This window comes from Pteronotus mesoamericanus, unplaced genomic scaffold (assembly GCF_021234165.1).
Source record: "Pteronotus mesoamericanus isolate MK-2021 breed Mesoamerican mustached bat unplaced genomic scaffold, CSHL_Meso_final contig_73, whole genome shotgun sequence".
NCBI lineage: Eukaryota > Metazoa > Chordata > Mammalia > Chiroptera > Mormoopidae > Pteronotus > Pteronotus mesoamericanus.
In genome coordinates, this window is record NW_026555245.1 from 19,475,476 (window position 1) to 19,495,751 (window position 20,276).

At 36.0% G+C, this 20,276-nt stretch overlaps 1 protein-coding gene across 1 annotated transcript in view; it reads right to left on the reverse strand.

Moving 5' to 3' along the window:
* Positions 1–20,276, reverse strand: part of LOC129078504 (histone-arginine methyltransferase CARM1-like) — a 153,624-nt gene that overhangs the window by 45,590 nt on the left and 87,758 nt on the right. The window contains exon 6 of the mRNA XM_054583311.1: positions 920–1,097. Within this exon, the coding sequence (XP_054439286.1) occupies positions 920–1,097 (178 nt within the window). The remainder of the gene's footprint in view (positions 1–919; positions 1,098–20,276) is intronic.

The following is a 20,276-nucleotide window of genomic DNA, read 5'->3' on the forward strand; positions in this document are numbered from 1 at the left end:
TTGCTTTTCCTGCTAGATGTTAGTAAAACCCCCTCTCCCAGCTGTGAAAGTCTCCAGATGTTGTCAAATGTCCCCTGGGGAAGGAATGTAAAAATCATGGAGATTCTCAGCAATAACTCTTCAAAAAATAATGAAAAACCTCCATAATTCACACTTTGTAAGGTTTTCATGCAAATTGATTAGCACATGCAGACAATTGGTAAGTACAAAAATTATTAGACTTTATATTTTTATCTTGATTATATGCAGTGATCATAGACAAACAGTAGAAAAGTATATGTCAGAAAAAACTAGCAAACCCCAGAGAGTTTATTACACTATAGAAGGCCAACATCTGAAAGGGCTTTACAGATTATTTTTCATATTACAGATGAGGAAATCAAAGTCAAAAGGTCAAATATTAGGCCAAGTTTTTTAAGGAAGAAAGAGATAGAACCAGAACAAAAATATGTAACACTGAACTGGTGCTCTACACTATATTGAATGTTGTGCCACGCCCTGCCATCATTTCTTTTTCTCTTTTTGAGATTTTATATTATTAACTTTTAGAGAGAGGGGGGAAGGGAAGGAGAAATAGAAGGAGAGAAACATCAATGTGAGAGAGAAACATCGATTCGTACATGCCCCAGCTGAGGTCCAATCCTGCAACCCGGCATGTGCCCTGATCAGGAATCAAACTAGCAAACTTTTGCTTTGTGGGATGTTGCCCAATCAACTGCGCCATGCTGAACAGAGCACCATCATATCTTTATGGTTGACGACTATCTCATTTGTTATGGAATAAGATGAGAAATTCAAAGAATTGGTATAACAAAAATGTTCTTTCCCCCTTTCTGTCACTAATTAAACATGGGGGGAAAAGATGGCAAATTTTACAGAAAAGTTAGCTTGTTCTCTAAATCAGGATTGGCCAACTCACCGTTTGCTTTCAGCCACTTTTTGGAATGAAGGTAACTCTCCAGCATCCTTTCATTGAACAGCATGTATCCCATTGGTTCAGAAATGATCACATCTACAGTCTCAGGAAGTGAGATTTCCTCAATTTTCCCTGGCAGAACAATGATCTTGTCTGAAAGGTGATTATTTTTCACTAGCATCTGAAAAAGATAAAAGAGAGAACCAATATTATTGTTACATAGAATCTCTGAGTTTTATAGGTAAGGGGCTGACAGAGTGATAGAGATGAGAGGGAAGCAACATACCTGTTTCTATAAATACTGTAAACAGCTTTTTTCTTACTGCACAAATATTTCACGCTTTTAAATAGATTAATTAGAAGATTCAGATATGGGACAAATAAAAACAGCTTTAATTGTACCACATACAAATAGATAACTATTAATAATTTGATGTATATCCTTCCACACTTTTATATAATCAAATACTATATGTTTGTATGTGTGATCTGTGTCTGTGTACATACACAGGGGTGGGCAAAAGTAGATTTACAGTTATAATACAAATAAATAATATAACAATTAATAAATAATAATACAAGACTAAACTGTGTTTTCTGTACTCATGACTGTAAACCTACTTTTGCCCCACCCTGTATGCACACAGGTACTTTTTGGGAGATTGCTTTTTACTAATGGTTTCAGTTTATTTTTCATTTTTCTGCCTGCAATAAAAGTGCCAAAAAAGTTCTGTACAATAACCTTGCCCTAATTAATGATCTTGATCCTCATTAAGTTATCCCTTAATCTTTTGATTCCAAAAATACTACCATGTGCATTAAACTGTCTTACAAATGTAGAAGTACATTTTACAGTTACGTAGTCATTTTTCTTTGATGTCCTCTGTATTTTATTTAATAACTTTGAACTCACTTAAAAGAGGAGCCATGAAGAGAAATGTATTTATTTCTAATTCAGGTCTTCTTAATGCCACACATGACAAGGTGACTGCATTATCATATTTATGTCTTCTGCTGCCTGAAAGAAACGTTTCCTAGTAAACATCTTGCATATACCAGCATAATATACAGCACATCCTTTTTTAAGTTGTGGTTCTCTGAGGCCCCAGGACTCTTACAACTTTGCTCATTGTATTTATACACAGTCAGAGACCTTCCACTTTGTACCTTCCTAACTTGATCCCTTTCCTCATCCTAAATGCATATGCCATAAATTTATCATGATTCAATTCTCAATTTCTGGTCACTTCTTCACATGGCTAGGGTACCTTTCACCTCAAATTCTAGAGTGCTGCTCACCAACATGTACCTTATAAGCTTATTAAATGTCTTTTCTACTTTTACTTTTAAAACAAGAAATCAGGTAATCTCTAAGGAAACTATTTGAAAATGTCATCCTTTGTCAATACTTATCCATGCATAAAGACTCTAGGAGTTCCGTTCTATCATTATACCACACACGTTAATCAAGTTCATAGGATTGCATAGAGACAGGACCTGAAGGTCAAAGCCTTTAGTGCCCTGCTTTTCTCTGTGCATCCTCTTCTCAGGAGAGTCCATTCATGCTCATGGCTCAAACTATGGCTCCATTGCAGATGACTGTCCAAACTATGTCATTAGGTTAGGCTCCTGTCTCCCCTGAGCTGCAGCCATCACCTAAACATTTCCACCAACGTGCTTTGCCATCTCCTCAACATCAGTAAGTAAAAAGCCAAATGCAGATTCTTCTTGAAAACTAACCATTTCTCTAAATCTCATTGAAATCTTTATATAAACATAGACTTCTTTGATTCTGTTTTTGTCATTGTTACTGTAATCCTCAACATCCTGGAGGCATACATGGTTGTTTCCCATAGACAATTAGTTACTATGTTTTTTTTTTATTTCTATAATTTAGATATGTCTCATTTCCACTTTTTCCTCTCTGCTTGCATCAACTTGTTCAGTTCCTAATAGCTTCAAATCTGGAATTTAAAAATAGCATTTATATGATGAAAATAATAATAATAGTGCTTACTTTATAGGCTTGTGTGAGGCTAACACAAGATAAAGCATATTAAGGGCTAAGTATATTGTCATATTATAATTTTTGTCACATTATTTTTATTAAAAATGTTACTAAAGAAATGCAGATGAGCAAAAATATGAAAATAAAATTCACTAGTGTTCTTATAATCCAGATGAAGGCAAGGTACATTTTCTAGCAGACATTTTAGTGTATCTGTTTATAAAAATACATAATGTTTTATAATTATACATTAATATAAAATAATCTTTTTTCTGTAATATGCTTTAGATCAGTTGGTATGGTTAAATTAAACACATCCAAACTTATTTGAATACTTTACAGAGGTTTTTTTCATTGAACATTTATTTATCTTCCACAGATCAACCTGGAGGACACAATTAAAATAGTTATTTGATAATCCAGGGTTTGAATACCATTTCTTGACAAAGATAGTTGAAAATAGGACGTAACTCAACCAAGAATAGCTTTAAGACACAAGAGCAACTAATTTCCTAATTCCAGTTATCAACATACAATATTTTTTGAGTCGGCCTTGCTGCCTTCCTTCATCTTTGGTTCCTCTTTCTTCATCTTCCTTCAACTTCCTTCATCTTTGTACCTTCTCAGTACAAATCATTTATGTCACCTCATATACCTTTCTTCCAAAACTGAACCTCAGCTGAGCCATCCTGTCCAGGGAAAAATGAACTTCAGTGTGTCCCTCCAAGTACTGGAAAAGGCCTTCAATGCAGAAGGCTCCATCGCGCACTGTATTTGCTGTTGCACAGGTTTTCACTGTGTGACCTGGTCCCTTCAGGGTAAAGGGGGTTGAGAATACAAGGAGAATCCAAATAAAGGCTCCTCTCCCCAGATACCATGAAGGTACAAGTAAACTACCACCTCATATTCTTGTTCAGATCCTGCTTCCTTGTTATTACACTGGGTTTCAAAACTCCTGTCACTTGTTACCAATTGCTTAAAATACACAGAAACATGCACGTATACACACACTCTTTAGGTGGTAGCAGTAGCAGTAGAATTCATCCTTTTACTATAACAGTAACTTCCAACATAGATCAGTATAATTTCACCTGGTATCCTGCCATTCTTGTCTCATTCTGGAGGTTTTTCAATGAGTTACATGGATTAAATATGTGTTGTTTATTTATACCTGTTCAGTTTGGAAGCTTCATCAGTTTTAGCGGTTGTACTACACAATACAGCATCTAATTATATTTTATCTCAAAGCAGTGGAAAGAGAAACTGTTTGGGGGTAAAAGACTTGGGTGCTGGTTGTGAATCCTCTATTTACCAGCTGTAAGACTAGAGCCAAGACACATCATTTCTTGGAAGCCCGTTTTTTTTCACTTATAAAATGAGAAAAATAATAGTACCTATTCCATAGTGTTACTTCAAGGATCAAATCACATGAGAAAGTAGAAAGAAATATATAAGTCAAAGAGAATATAGATTAAATAGAAGAAGAATTTAAATACAAAATAATAAAACAATAGAACTGAGATTAAAAGGAAGATTTTTAGACCCAAGTAAACAAATCAAGAAGGAAAGCAACACAATTACAAAAAAATACATAATCAATATCCAAGAAAATAATGTATTACACTCAAATTAGATGTAATAATTTTAGAAAACCATTTGGCACTACTGAATAAAGCTAAAGATGCACTTAATTCTACTATTTAAAGATATTACTCTCTAGAAATATGAATTCTACAGACATTTTGAACATGCATAATAGATAACTTGTAGTATAATTTTTATAATAATATTGGCAGTTATAAAATAAAATTTTAAAATAAAATGAAGTGACTAGTGACAGGGGAATGAATGACTAAATCATGGTGACCATGAATACTAGTCAACAGTGAGAAAGAAAAAACCGGAGGTGTACTTGTTAACATAAATTAATTTCAAAAGCAGGATTTTAAGGGGGAGAAAAGCAGGTTACTAATATATAGTCTGATTTTTTAAATAAAAAAGTTTAAATGTTTTCAAAAATAAACTGTATTAATTAGGATATACTAAGATTTTTTTAGAACTCTTATGGTGAACAGATGAGAGCTAATGGGTGGGGGGATTGGGGGGTAGAGGGATTAAGTAAAAAAGTAAAAGGACTCGTGGGCATGGACAACAGGGTGGGGACTGCTGGGAACGGGGGGCATAAGGGAACTACATGGCAATGGAAAGAAATATAATAAAGATTATAGAGTTCAAAAGAAAACTTAAGATGTTGATAAATTTGGAGAGTAAAGGGAGGGATGGATTCTGGGAGAGGAATATAAAACTTTTAATACATAGTTGTATTCTAGTTCTTAAACTGGGTTGTGGGTATATATGTGTTTATTTGGTTAGTATTCTTTATACCTGATATTTGTATGCACCCCTGTATTTGTATGTCTGAAATATTTTATAATAGAAAATTTAAAATTATGTTATTAATAGAAAAGTTTGAAATTATCATAATGAATGCAGATTTTAAAAAGGCAAACTGGTTTCTGCAATCAAAAAGAAGCTGGTAGGCAGGAAGACAGATTACAAAACATAGAAAAGTAATTAATGTCTCAGACACATAAAAATGGTATGAAAAAAATGACTCAAAGGTGTACTAAAAGAAAACTCCCCTGAAATAAAAAAAACAAACTGAATTTGTTAACAGAAAAAATATGTAGTGGTCATAGGAAAATTTCATTCAGTAATAGTAACATGGAAATGCATTCTGCTCAAGGTTTTGGATTTAAAGGGGGGAAACAGTAAATTTCTGGGCCACTGAGGCAGAAAAATTAATGACCTTAAAAGTGAAAGAAAATCAGATTGGCGTTAGACTCCTCTGCAGTCATGTTCATTTTAAGAAGAAAAAGGAACACTGCCTATGGAATTTAGAAGAAAAATAATTATGACCAAAAGAAGATTAAACCCAGAAGGTGCTATTCACATTTTTCAGCATGAAAGAGCTGAGAGTATATAGCACCCATTAGCCATTCTTCAAAAAATGTTATGCCGAAAATGAAAAAAATCCACATAATTAAGAGATAAGTTTAAAAATTGGTAATAAAGAAACTATAATAAAAGACTAATGGTTAGAAATGAATCCATTTAATTATAGAACAAATACAAAAACATTGCAGAAGTTTTGTTTATCTTTCAGTGAGCATTACATTACACCTTGACAATATAAAAACAATACATAACTAACAAAAAAGAAAAGGGAGGAAGAGATATGGGAATGTTGATGACTTCATTTCGTTTTCACAGAAAGGCGTGAAGTTATATCATGAGATTAAAAAATAATTCCTATTTCTTAATGTTTTCCATACTTTAAAGGAATTTTTTAAGAAGCAATTTTTCTCTGCTGGAAGAAGCACTTATTTAAAGTTAAGCAATTTTTCTTTTTTATCTAAGTTTCTTTTCTTTCTGTTAAATTAAATAAAATTTGATTTAACTTAATACTTTTTACTTACAGATAACATAATCTCAATTTCTTGTATTTCTCTCTAGCCAGTCTTCTCTTTTTATATTTGTATTAAAAAGTCTGGAATGCTGTTTATCCAATACTGATGATGATTATTATGACGGTTTAAATTTTTCTTTATTAAACTTTCAAATTGCTTAATTCTTCATTATAAGCTACTATTTTTATAAAAACAGTAAAGTGCTTTTTCCAAAAAGAAAAATATTGGAAAAAGCAGAGATCTAGGCAAATATATCTGCCTCCTCTTCTCTGAGATTACACATAAATAAAGAAAATAATATAAATAAGAAGGAAACCTTAACATCCATGCACATTAAAAAGGGGTGGCAATCCTAAGAAAAAAGGATGAAGCTAGAGCTATCACACGCCCTGACTTCAAACTATACTACAAAGTGACAATAATCAAAACAACATGGTACTGCCAAAACAAAAAACAAACAAACAACAAAAAAGACACACAGACCAATGAAACAGAATGAAGAGCCTATACACAAACCCACATGTATATGGGCAAATAATTTTCAACACAGGAGCCAAGAACATACAATGCAGAAGAGAAAGTCTCTTCAATAAATGTTGCTGGGAAACTTAGAAAGCCACATGCAAAAGAATGAAACTAAACTATTTGTCCCTGTATATAAAAATCAACTAAAAATGGAATAAAGACTTAAATATAAGATCTGAAACAATAAATTACATAGAAGAAAGCATAGGTACTAAACTTAGGGACCTTGGTCTTAGACAGGACTTTATAAATTTGACCCCAAAGGCAAGAGAAGTAAAAGCGAAAGCAAATCAATGTGACTATATCAAACTAATAAACAAACAACAACAAAAATCTTCTCCACAGCAAAAGAAACCAATAATAAAACAAAAAAGGCAACTGACTGAATAGCTTTGATAAGAGGTTAATACATATACAAAATATAAGAGTGGGCAAAGTAGATTACAGTGTGAGTACCTGAAACACAGAGTTTATTCTTGTATTATTATTTCTTTATTCTAATAATCATAACCTGCATGTCTCTTTTACATATAAACTGTAAACCTACTTTTGCCCACCCCTGTATACAAAGAACTCATACAATTCAGCAACAATCCAATTAACAAATAAGCAGAGGATCTGAACCAGAAGGCATAAAACTGACCAACAGATATATGAAAAGATGTTCAATTTCACTAGTAGGAAAATGCAATTTAAAAAATGAACTCACTGGGTCAAAGGGCAGTTCCACTTTAATTTTTTGAGGTATCCCCATACTGCTTTCTACAGTGGCTGCACCAATATGCATTCCCACCAACAGTGCAAAAGGGTTCCGCTTTCTCCACATCCTTGCCAGGAATTGTTTGTTGACTTACTGATGATAGCCATTCTGACACGTGTGAGGTGACAGCTCATTGTTGTTTTAATTTTCATTCCTCTGACGATTAGTGATGTTGTGCATCTTTTCATATGTCTGTTGGCCATCTGTATGTCCTCTTTGGAGAAATATCTATTCAGGTCCTTTGCCCATTTTAATTAGGGTTGTTTTTTTTTTTTTGGTGTTGAGTTTTCTAAGATTTATAAATTTCGAATATTAAACCCTTATGAGATATGTCAGTGAATATATTCTCCCATTCAGTGGAGATGCATTTTTACTTTGTTGATGGTTTCCTTTGCTGTGCAAAAACTTTTGTTTGATGTAGTCCATTTGTTTACTTTTTCTTTTGTTTCCTTTTGCTGAGGCGATAGATCACATAAAATATTGCTTTAAGCAATGTCCAAGATTTTAATACCTATGTTTACTTGTAGGAATTTTATGGTGTTGGTTCTAACACTTAAGTCTTTAATCCATTTTGAATTTATTCTTGTGCGCAGTGTAAGAAGGTGGTCTAGTTTCATTTTTTGGCATGTATCTTGTCCAATTTTCCCAACAACCTTTTCTGAATAAACTACCTTTAGCCCATTGTATGTGCTAACTTCCTCTGTCAAATACTAATTGATTAAAAAGGCTTGGGTTTATTTATGGGTCTTTTATTCTATTCCATGGATCTAGGTGTCTGTTTTTATGCCAGTACCATGCTGTTTTGATTCCTATGGCCTTATAGTATAGTTTGACATTAGGTAGTATGGTTCATCCAACTTCATTCTTTTCTCAAGATTACTGTTGCTATTCAGGGCCTTTTGTGGTTCCATATAAATTTTTGAAATATTTGGTTTAGTTCTGTGGAATACATCATTGGTATCTTGATAGGAATTGTGTTGAATATATAGATTGCTTTGAGTAATATGAACATTTTGAAGATGTTAATTCTTCTTGTCCATGAACATGGTATGTGCTTCCACTTATTTTTATCTTCTTCAATTTCTTTCTTCAGTGTCTTAAATTATCTGAGTACAGATCTTTTGCAGCTTTGGTTAGATATGTTCCTAGGTTTTGTTGTTGTTGTTTGTTGTTATTGTTTTCCATTTGTGAATGGGATTTTCTTAATTTCCCTTTCTTATAGTTTATTATTAGCATATAAAAATGCAACTGATTTTTGGATATTAATTTTGTATCCTGCTACTGGACTAAATTCATTTATTAGTTCTCATAGTTTCTTGGTGGAATCCTTAGGGTTCTCTACATACAGTATCATGCCATCTGCAAATAAAGACTGTTATACTTATTTCCTCCCAATTTCGATGCCTTTTAGTTCTTCTTGTGTGATTACTATGGCTAGGACTTCCAGTACTATGTTGGATAAGAGAGGTGGAAGCAGACACCCCTATATTGTTCCTGATCTTAAAGGGAACTCGTATTTTTTGCCTGTTGAGTATGATGTGGGCAGTGTGTTTGACCCAGTGATTCTACATCTAGAAATTTATCCGAAGAAACTGGAAACACTAATTTGAAAGAATATAAACACCCCTATGTTCATTGCAGAGTTATATACAATCACCAAAATATGGAAGCAGCCCAGATGTCCATCAGTAGATGACAATTACAGAAGGTTTACATAATGGAACTCTACTCATCCACAAAAAAGAAGAACATTTTACCTTTTGTGACAGCATGGATGGACCTGGAGAAGGTTATGCTAAGTGAAAGAAGCCACTCAGAGAAAGACAAATACCATATCATTGCAATCATATGTGAAATCTAATGAACAAGCTGAACTAACAAGAAAAAATAGAGACAGGATGATAGATAGAAAGCAGACTGACAGCTCTTAGGGGCAAATTTAGGGGATGGAGGGATCAAGCAAAAAGGAAAAATGACTCATGGAACAACGGTGTGGTTGATTGTATGGGGGAGGGGACTAAGGAGAATAAAGGGTAATGGAAAAAATACAATAAAAGTAAATTTAAAAAATACAGTGAGATGTTACTTCACACCTGTTCGAATGGCTACTACGTACAAGACAAGTAATAAGAGGTGGAGAGGTTAGAGAAAAAGGAATACTTACACAGTGCTGGTAGGAATGTAAGGTGGTACAGCCTCTATGGAAAACAGTGTGGAGGTTCCTCAAAAAAATAATAGTTACCATATGACCCAGCAACCCCTATTCTGGGTATCTACCTAAAAAATTTGAAAACATTTATTTGCAAAGATACATGTGTCCCTATGTTCATTGCGGCATTATTCTTGGTGGCCAAGACATGGAAACAAAGTGTCCCTTGATAGATGTATGGTTAAAGAAGATGTGGTACATACATACAATGGAATACTCAGCCATAAAAAAAGATGAAATACTGCCATTTATGCAAACATAGACAGATCTTGAGAATATGACTCTAAGTAAAATAAGTCAGACAGAAAAATCAAAAACCATATGATTTCACTCATATGTGGGATATAAAACTGAGAACAACAAGTGAACAAACAAGATAAATAAACGAAAATGGATAGACACAGACCACAGGTTACCAGAGGGAGAGAGAGGTAGAAGGTTGGTAAAGGGTAACGGGGGTCAAATATATGTGCTGCCAGAAGATTTGACTTAGGGTAGTAAACACACAGTGTGATATACAGATGATGTATCATAGAATTGTACACTGGAAACCTATATAATTTCATTAACCAAAGTCTTCCCAATAAATTTAGTTTAAAAAAGAGGTAGCAAGGGAGAAGAAATTTGGGGGAAATTTTAGAAGACAGGAAGTAGATTGGATTGGGGTTATGGAGAAAACAGAACGCAGTATTCTGAATCCCTAAATATCAGAGCTAAAGAAGGTTTCCTGTGAGGATGTTTATATACCCAAAGTAGATAATTCAGGAAACAGAAATATGGATATGATGATATAAAGTTATGATTACAATCAGCTGAAGAACTTAGAAAACAAAAGTTCAGAGAGGCTCACTCAAAACTGTAATAGGGCATGAATTGGGCTTTATTACATTTTACTTTAGACCTACCTAAATTGCTCAAACATCCTAATAGGGAACCTTCTTTGCCAGGAGCAGAAGTAGCCTCCAGAACTATCTTGTAGGCTAGTATGGTCTCCCCACCCCCACACCACCTTTAGGTACATGGACTCTATGTCTGACATCACTGGGATTTGTCCCTGGCTAAAGTTCTTAGCACTATCTTTTGTGATACATCTCAGTAGTGATTCTACAGTGGATACTGAGGCCAGAAAGGGAAACAGAGGAGAGCTTGGGGTAACTGGATTCCAATTTCAGACTCTGAGGAAAGAAAATTATGAGGCAATGCCATCCAAAGTGCCATTGCTAGGATAAAATTTTTATTTTGACAGTAGTGCAGGTTTCCAGGCCACCAGTGAGTTACATGTCCTTAAATTTTACAGGATGCTTACCTGTAAACACACCCTCCCCACTTAGGCAAAAGCTTTGGTCTGCTCTCCCTCTTAGGAGACAGGCCTGTTGAGAACACAGACCCACCAACTATCCATACTAAGCAACCTAGCTCTTTATTCATCAGCTAAGAATGAGTGAAAAAGGATCTCCAGACACAGGAGGGAAATAAATAGCATAAAAGAAAAAATAAAGATTAATAAATAAAATATTAATAAATAACTCCAGAAGATAATTGTTTTTTAAGTACTATCCTCAGAGAGTAGGAGAGATTTTTTTATATCCATAAAGCAAGAATAGGTTGCTATAAAATTAAGAATAAAAGTATCTGAACATAATTCAGTTGGTGAATTGCCAAAGCTTAAGACCAAGGTAGTAATCTGTAAGATAAATTTGAGGAAATCTAAGAATGTAGAGCAAACTCGAAGAGATTGAAACTACAAAATTATAATCAAATTGATATGAACATAATAGTTAAATAAATAGTAGGAAAAAATTACAGAACTCAAGAAAGATTAGTCTTTTGATTGAAAGAGCCTACTGAGTATAAAGCAGAGTGACTAGCTTAAAAAATTAGTCAAAATCTAGATACAGCATGGCAAAATTTGACAACCCTAGGAGAAAAAAGATAAATACCCAAAGCTTTCAAAGTTTATAAAAATCATAAATCACTTCAAATGAACAAGAATTATACTGATATGGAATTTTCATCAGCAACATAGGACATTAGCAGATAATAAAGTAAGTTCTGAGGGAAAATGACTTTTTTTGCCTACAATTTTATAATCAGGCCCAAATCCAAAAAATGTGAGGGAACAGAAAATATTTTCAGGCATAGAAAGTCTCAAAGGTTTTTAGATTGTGTGTCACAAATGAAAAAAAGGCCAAAGATCAGTCACGAGGAACAGATATAAGAAGTAGGATAATGTGAGAAGAAAGAGTGGAAAACTGAATATAAATTAGAAGTGAATAAATCTGAAAAGAAATGAAAAGTTTATCCACTTTTGTTATATAGAACATTCTTCTTGGAGTTGTACGAGTTCAGTGACATAGGATGACATTTCCTTTTATATAGGTCCAATGAAACTACTTGGTTCTATACAGTAAGATATTTATATGATCATTATACTTAATTTGCTTTTGTGGGGGTTAAATTTTCAGAAGGGCGCTACAGAAAAATTATTAAAGACATAGTATTCTACACCTTGACAATCTAGAAATAACATAACCAAACAAAACTGGGAGGTGCCTCTGAAGAGGAAAGTTCCTCCTCTATTAATTTTACTGGGAGTCAAAAGTATACCCAAAGTAGATTAATTCAGGAAACAGAAATATGGGTATGGTGATATAAAGGTATGATGACAATCAGCTGAAGAATTTAACAAAGGAATTGAACGAAAGGTTCACTCGGAAATGTGATAGAGCATGAATTGGGCATGATTACATTTTACTTTAGATTTCACTAAATTGCTCAATTCTGCTTCCTCATGTCCAGTTTTTACTTTCATATAAAAGAAAACACATAGTCAATGAGCAGTCAGTCCCTCAAATAACAGGATACCTAACCAATCTTTCTTTTCTATTTCCCTTCAGTCTCTTTCCCTAATGGGCAATTCTGAACATTCGCTCAAATATTTAAAAAAGCAACATTAAGCTTACTGTTAAAAAGTTCCTTGGCTTTAATTTCCTTAAACAGAGTACTTCAGCTAAAGTTCTTTGCTCGTTACCTGTTCTGAACCCATCGTTTTATAATTCAGAAAACTGAGTCCTAGGAAGGTCAGTGTCCAAACAAAGGACAGGCTACTAAACAGGGACAGACTTGGACAAAGGGATTGTGTGTGTGAATGTGTTTCAACGAGTTTAGTTAATAAGTATTATTGGTGATAGCAGCATTATGGCCTGATGCCTTTCTGAGAAGGGTCTGAAAAGGAAGTACCCATGGTGACTGTCTTTCTCCCTTTGCCTTCCCCTCAGTGAACACCTGCCTCCCACCTGTAATCAAGGTGATTACAGCACTGAGCCGTGCACAGGACCCGTCTGGGGCCACTGGTGCTTAATTATCAGTGTGCAGAAAACAGGGCCTCTGAAAGCTGATGCTCTGAAAGAGCAAATGGGCCCCTGGAGGAACCAGCTGGAGATTGAGCACAAAAAAAACCCTATGCAAATAAGAACTATTTGGCAGGACAATGAGGACATCACGCAGAGTGAGAAAGAGAATGACAGACGAGGGAGACAGACACAGAAGGAAGGGAAAGAGGCAAAGAAAGGGACTTTTCTCCATGTTTCTCTACGGGATGGCTTAAGGACAGAGTTGGGGAAGTCCAGAAGCTTCCCTGTACTGAGTAATTATAGGTCCCTTTTATCACTTGCAGAATCTCCAAAGGTGAGGGAAGTCACAGGAAGCTTTTATGAGGGAAATGCTGCCAATCCTATAGTTTTGCTGCCAGCAAAAAGTAACAGAAAAAACAAAAACAAACAAAAACACCCTGGCAACTATAATAGACATAGTTGTTTCCCTTTAAAGATGTTTCCAGGAAGGTTTAGTTATATAGCATGGGCTAGGCGAACATTTTTATGGCAGATAAATAAATATAATTTTTAAAGCTAGGTTTGTCCTTCCTTGGATATAAAATTGGGGCTTACATAGAAAATAAAAAAAAAGATTACAAATTCTTTAAGTTATTATCAATTATATCTGTTAAAATAATGTCTTGACTTTAATACAATATCATGAATTGACATAAGTAAATAAGATATTTAAATTTCATCAGTTCTGCAAGAATTGTACTGGTTCTATTTCTAATCAGATGTTTTTAAGCCAACATTTTCACATAATAAATAAAGGCTTGGACTCTAGCTTAAAAAAAAAGATGTTTCAGCATCCTCAAAACTGGGGAAGAGCATCAAGGAAGCAGACAAGCTGTCTAGGCTCGGAAGAGATGCTTTGACCACATTATAAAGAAGGCACTAAGAAACACTGTAATATCTACAGAAGCAATGCACAGCTGTTGTGGGGGGCAGGGTTGTACCTTTGTACATCCCACTTTGTACATCCTATTGGGCAGCTTAACTTGCCCTCTATTAGAAGGGAAGTTTTCTCTTTTGAACTGTATCTGACAGCAGGTGCCATGGCTACTAAGCTCAGCTGGCAGAGGACCTGGAACACTGAAGGCATCCAAGAAGTCTTTGTAAATTGCCTCACCAAAGGTGACAGGGAAGCCCATGGTTCAGTTTCCATCTTAGTTTGGAAAGTTATTACCAACACACAGGGGCATTTCAAAGAGAAAAGATCATTCTTTGTCTTTCTCCAATCTCTACGCTGGTCCTCTGATAGCAGGTAATAAAAGGTAACTTGTCAAAAGGAATTTGGGGGATGTTTTTTATGTCTTTCTAAATGCTGGCATATCTGGCAATGGGGAGAGGATAATTTTGGTGTGTCAGAAAAAATGTTAAATTACAAGACTTTAAAACAGACAAAAAGGTTATTGAGTATCCTGTCTAACATTCCCTTCCAGGTTATCTTTGCCTTTCAGTATCTTAGAGCTATTTTACAACTCTGTAAGAAAAAATAATGATGCAAGTAATTCTTGTCCTTAGAAGTAGAAAGAAATTGCATCTGGTAGAATGCAATTGTTGATTGTCCTGTGGATAGACCAGTCTTGCATCTATATGTAATTTCTTTTCCCTGCCTATATGAATATGGTCCTCTGAATTCCCCTTTGATGAGGTTCAACATCTTCCTGGTTCACTCATTAGTAAGTTAAATAAACTATTAGACACATTTTTTAAATATTTGTATTAGTCACATATTTTAATATACCATTTTTTTTTTACTTTAGTTCTGAGACATAATTTATTCTGTAGCTTCTTCATGAACTCTCCTCTTCCTTGTCCCTTCTCTTCTAGGTGTGATGTGGTATAGCTGGGGTCCCTAACCCCAGCGCCCAGGCCTATAGCTGTATAGCTGTCCCTGGCCTGTTAGGAACCAGACTGCCAGCGAAGCTCTCAAGCGCTGCCTCCTGTCCACTCAGTGCCCCGCCCCATCTTCCAGGAAACTGGTCCCTGGTGCCAAAAAGATTGGGGATCGCTGTACAGCATGTTCATTATGAGTGTTTACTTCTGATATAACAGATCTCAGTTCAAGTCTCTGCTTCTCTGCTTCTTAATAATCTTTGTCAAATTAATCTCAAGCCTCAGTTTCAATATATGCAGACTAGGAATAATATTAGCACTTCCAGGGTTGCTCAGAGACTTAATGAGATAATGCATGTAATGTGATTATACATGGCTTGGCAAGGAACAAGTACATTATAGATGTTAGCTATTATTCCTTTTTCCCCCCCAACTGTCAGAGATCTGGGCTATTAGTGATCAGTTTCCAGTAAGATGGGGAGTGTAGATGTAGACAGTTGGGTCTCCAGGCAGCAATTCTCCTTGACCAAAGGTTTTCCTTCCTACTTTTTCTCCAGAAGGCCATCCCCCTCCCCCTAGGCCCAGAATTTATACTTTGTGTGACAGCTGCTAGTTGCTTATCCAAATCCACTTTTGCTTTTTTGTCTTACTAATAAAATGCCTGGATGACTGAAGGGAACAATGCACAAACTAAACTACTCTTATTTCCTAGCCTTTCTTGCAGCTAGCTGTGGCTGAATTCTGGCCTGTGAGATGAAAGCGTGAATTACCAGGAAGGGACTTCCAGGAAGTTTCCTTAAAATAGGGAGAAAAAGCTAGGGAAAGACTTTTTTTTGTAAGATTTTTAAAATTTATTTTCATAAAGAGGGGGAAGAAAGGAGAAAGAGAAGGACCAATCAGTTGCCTCTCATACAAACCTGCAACCCAGGCATGTGCCCTGACTGGGAATCAAACCAGTAACCTTTCGCTTTGTGAGATGACGTCCGACCAACTGAGCCACACCGGTTACGGCTAGGGAAAGACATTTTGAGTCCTTCCTTTCTTCATACTATCACTCAGAACATGAATCTGTGGTTGAAACTACAGCAAACATCTTGGATACTGGGGTGACCTTTAGGACATAAGCCATGTACCAGGAGAGTGTGGTAGGAAGACGCGAGGAGCCTGGGGCTCTACAAATTTTGTGGTGCTGCCACATTGCCTTAGGTTCCCTCCATCAGACTTCTTTTACATGAGGTAAAAAAGCTCTTGTGTGTTTAAGTCAGTGTTAATTCGGATTTTCTGGTATGTGGAGATAAACTTAACAGATAAATGTGGGCTTCTTAATACCGGGTAATTTCACTTATATGTGGAATCGAAAGAACAAAATAAATGAAAAAAATATAACAGAAACAGACTAATAGATACAGCGAACAAACTGATGGTTGCCAGACAGGGTGGGGGTTCGGGAACTGAGTGAAAGAGGTGCTGGGATTCAGAAGTACAAATTGGTAGTTACAAAATAGTCCTTGGGATGGAAAGCACAGCAGAGGGAATACAGTCAATAATACTGTGATAACTATGTATGGTGTCAGGTGGGTACTAGACTTATCAGGGGGATCACATCATAAATTACATAAAATCACATCTTACCACTATGCTGCACGCCTAAAACTAATATAATATTGAGTGTCAACTGTAGTTGAAAAAAATTAAATTAAAAAATGTTGGAGGTCTTGTTAAGCCCAAGGGGGCCTCTCAACCTTAATAGTCATAACAGAACCATGTTCTTTGAGAACTCATATCAATTTCTACCGTTGCTATTTATAGTGGGGTTCCTGTGGGCTCCAAGGGAGCCTACATGGTAGAGGACGGTGTGTGAGGGTGAAGAGCCTCCTCTACTGCCTACACCTCCCTTTATACAAATGAGAAATTTACCATCGAGGAATTTTTTTCTACCCTGAGCAATCTTCAGGGCATAGAGGGCTGTGAGTGCCCTGTATAATTATGGGCTCTATAGGAATGCTAAATATTAGTATATCAATAAAAACACTTAATTTTGATTTGCTTCTTCTCGGTAGATATATCAACAATATGCAGTCATATGCTTATATGACTGTAGTTAAAGTTAGGTTATATAATTACATGTTTATGTGAATATAATTTGGTTGCTTTGCTCTTAGTAAAATCAATAATATTAAACCTTTACCTTTCACAAAGTGTGTCTCATTTATTATCTCATATCTACTCAGCACTGGAAGAGAGACATTATTACTTTGATTTTATTGATATAAAAACTGAAATTCAAAATGATTAAATAATTCTATTGAGCTTATTGTTTCTTTAGGGCAATTAGTCACCAAAGAAGCTGTTGTATAAACAGAGGTGTTTTAATAGAAAAGTGTTTCTAACACTTATACCAAAGGATTTTTTGAAGTTAGAGTTTTCAACATACGTAAGTGACTGACAAACTATGGGCTTGATTTTGCTGATTTAGAAGTTAGAAAAACAATGCAAGTAAACCGATTATAGGCCAAATCAAAGTGAGGAGCTTTGTTGACAAAAATTTGTGTGTCTATAAAATAATTCTGACAAAGCGACATTTTAACCATTCAAATATGAAGGAATTAGGGTTATTTGGATTTATTTTCCACCAAATGTTATGTGAGATAAAAACTGTCTCAGCTTTACCAACCCAAATGTTTCATATTCTCAGATGGTTTTTCCTCAAATGTGAAATTCGGCTAATTAGCCCATCCTTGGCTTTGAGAGCAACCAGTGACTTGGGAGTATCTAGTGGCCTGGTCTGCAGCCCACTCTGCAGAGCTCTGAAGAGACAGCAGATGAATAAATAGAATCACTCCTCTGCAGGGAGCAATGATAAAATGTGTATGTCATAAAAATGTAGCCAAGGCATTCTGAAAATTTTGTTCCAGTCTTCCTTAAGGACAACGGTGCCTAGCCTAAGAAAGTTTCTCTGAAAGGTCAAGCCAGCAACATTATGCATTGATGGCAGTAATGCTTTAAACCAGAGCAGGTCTGAAGAAAAACGTGAGCTCACGCAGATCTTCACTATCAAGTGAATGTAATTAGGAACTTAAGAGAATAAAAACGTGGGGGACTGTCATGAGAAACTAGCTCTGAATGAAAACACATTGACTCTACTCTTAAAAATTGGAGACTTAGATTCTTAGAATCTGGGTCTTGATGTATATTCTTCCTCCTTCTGCACCCCGCCTCTCTTCTTACAGGAATTGTTTAGGAAGAATGGAAGTTTCAGACCTTCTTCCACATTCACATTCCCCCTGCTTCAGAAAAATATCCAGTCACAGTTTGGGCAGAATGACTCAGCTCACTTTACCCTTACAAACTGTCTTTCTTCCAAGATGATCCCAAACCATTCACTGCTTGAGTTAAGCTTGCCAAAAAAAAAAAAAAAAAAACCCAAAAAAACTTTCATCCCCATTGAGTTGGTGCCTTGACTGAGTTGTTACCCCCCTCAGAATGTTCCAGCAAGCTCTTTCAGCTAGTGACCTGCTGACATATTTCTGGGAGACCCTTCATCCCTTTCTGTCAATTATCAATGAGACCTCTATCCTCCTGCTGAGAAGCACTGAGTTAAAGGTGAGGTTGAGAGATACTATCCACTCTTTATATTTCCTTCTCTCTATTTCTGTTTTATTCCAAGACTTCACAAAGACACTCTGACATAATAAGATTTATATATATTTAGTCTCTGCTCCTGGTTCTGATACAGAGCTCCTAAAACCCTTGTAATTTCCTGAATGATGGAGGTGATAGGAGCATCGTATTCACAGCTCCTAAATCCCTTTCAATTTCCTGAGTGATAGAAGCATCTTTTGTCCTAATGAGATGACTCCTTACTGGCTTCTGGATGGCTTCAGGATGGGGGCTGGTGAGCAGGGAGATCAAGCCAGGATTAGAAGCTGGGAACTTTTAGCCCCACCTATATTCTCTGGGGAAGGCAAAGGGCTGGAGATTGAGTTCATAATCCATCATCTCTACATAATGAAGCCTCCATAAAAATCCCTAAATGAGGCCCAAGAGCTGCTGGGTTGGTGAATGCATCCACATGCTGGGAGGGGAGCATGCACCAACTCCACAGGGACAGAAGCTCCTGTGTGCGGGACCCTCTAAACTTCCCCCTACATACCTCTTCATTTGGCTCTTCATCTGTATCCTTTGTAATATTTTTTTATGATAAGTCAATAAAATAGGTAGATGTTTCCTGAGGTTTGTGAGCTTTTAGTAAATTACTGCAATTGACTGGCTTTGTGGGAACCCCCAACTTAGTAGCCAAAATAGACAGAAGTGCAGGTGCCCTGGGGACCCATCACCTGTGACTGGGGTCTGAAGCTAAGAGCAGTCCTTATGGGACTGAGCCTTTAAGCCTGACGAATCTGGCACTAACTCTAGAAAATTAGTATCAGAATTAAAATAAATTATATGATGTCCAGTTGGGGTTCAGAGAATTGGAAAATTGGTTGGTACGGGGGAAACAGAGGCCCATACATTTGGTGTCAGAAGTGTTTTGAGTAGGGAAAGAGTTTTCCTTTAACACACTTGCAAAACAGCAATGAATAATCTTCCATGGAACAGGTGGGGACCCTTCTTTGCTAAGCCATTCAGATAATTTCTCAGTGTTTAGAGCGAGCCGACCTCACATGTCCCTTCTTTTCCCTTGATTCACTTATAATACAGGCTCTGGCTCTTATTCAAGCCTTGAACTGGCTTGAGACAATGCAATTTAGAATACACAAATATTGGCACTGAGCTCCACGAGAGTAATTAAAGGGTTAGTTATCAGAAATTAAAGTGATTGTTACCACTTAGCCAGCAATCAGAAGACTCCAGGTCTATAGGTTTATAAAATGTAGTGGAGGAAGTGAGAGCATAGAAGAGATCTCGAAGATCACAGTCATAGTTCAACAACCTCATTGTGCAAAAGAGGAAACTGAGACCCAAAAAAGTACTGTGACTTGTCAATTTCAAGAAACCAATAAGCAACTCAGTCAAGGCTAGAAGTTGAACTCACTATCCTCCACTTAAGCATTTTCTCATCCCAGCACTTGGACTCCCACATGGATGTGACCTCCACAGTTGCTGGAATTATGGGAAGATCTGAGTCACCGTCTCAGTCAGAACCTAGCCTGTGCCTCATATTTGCTGAAT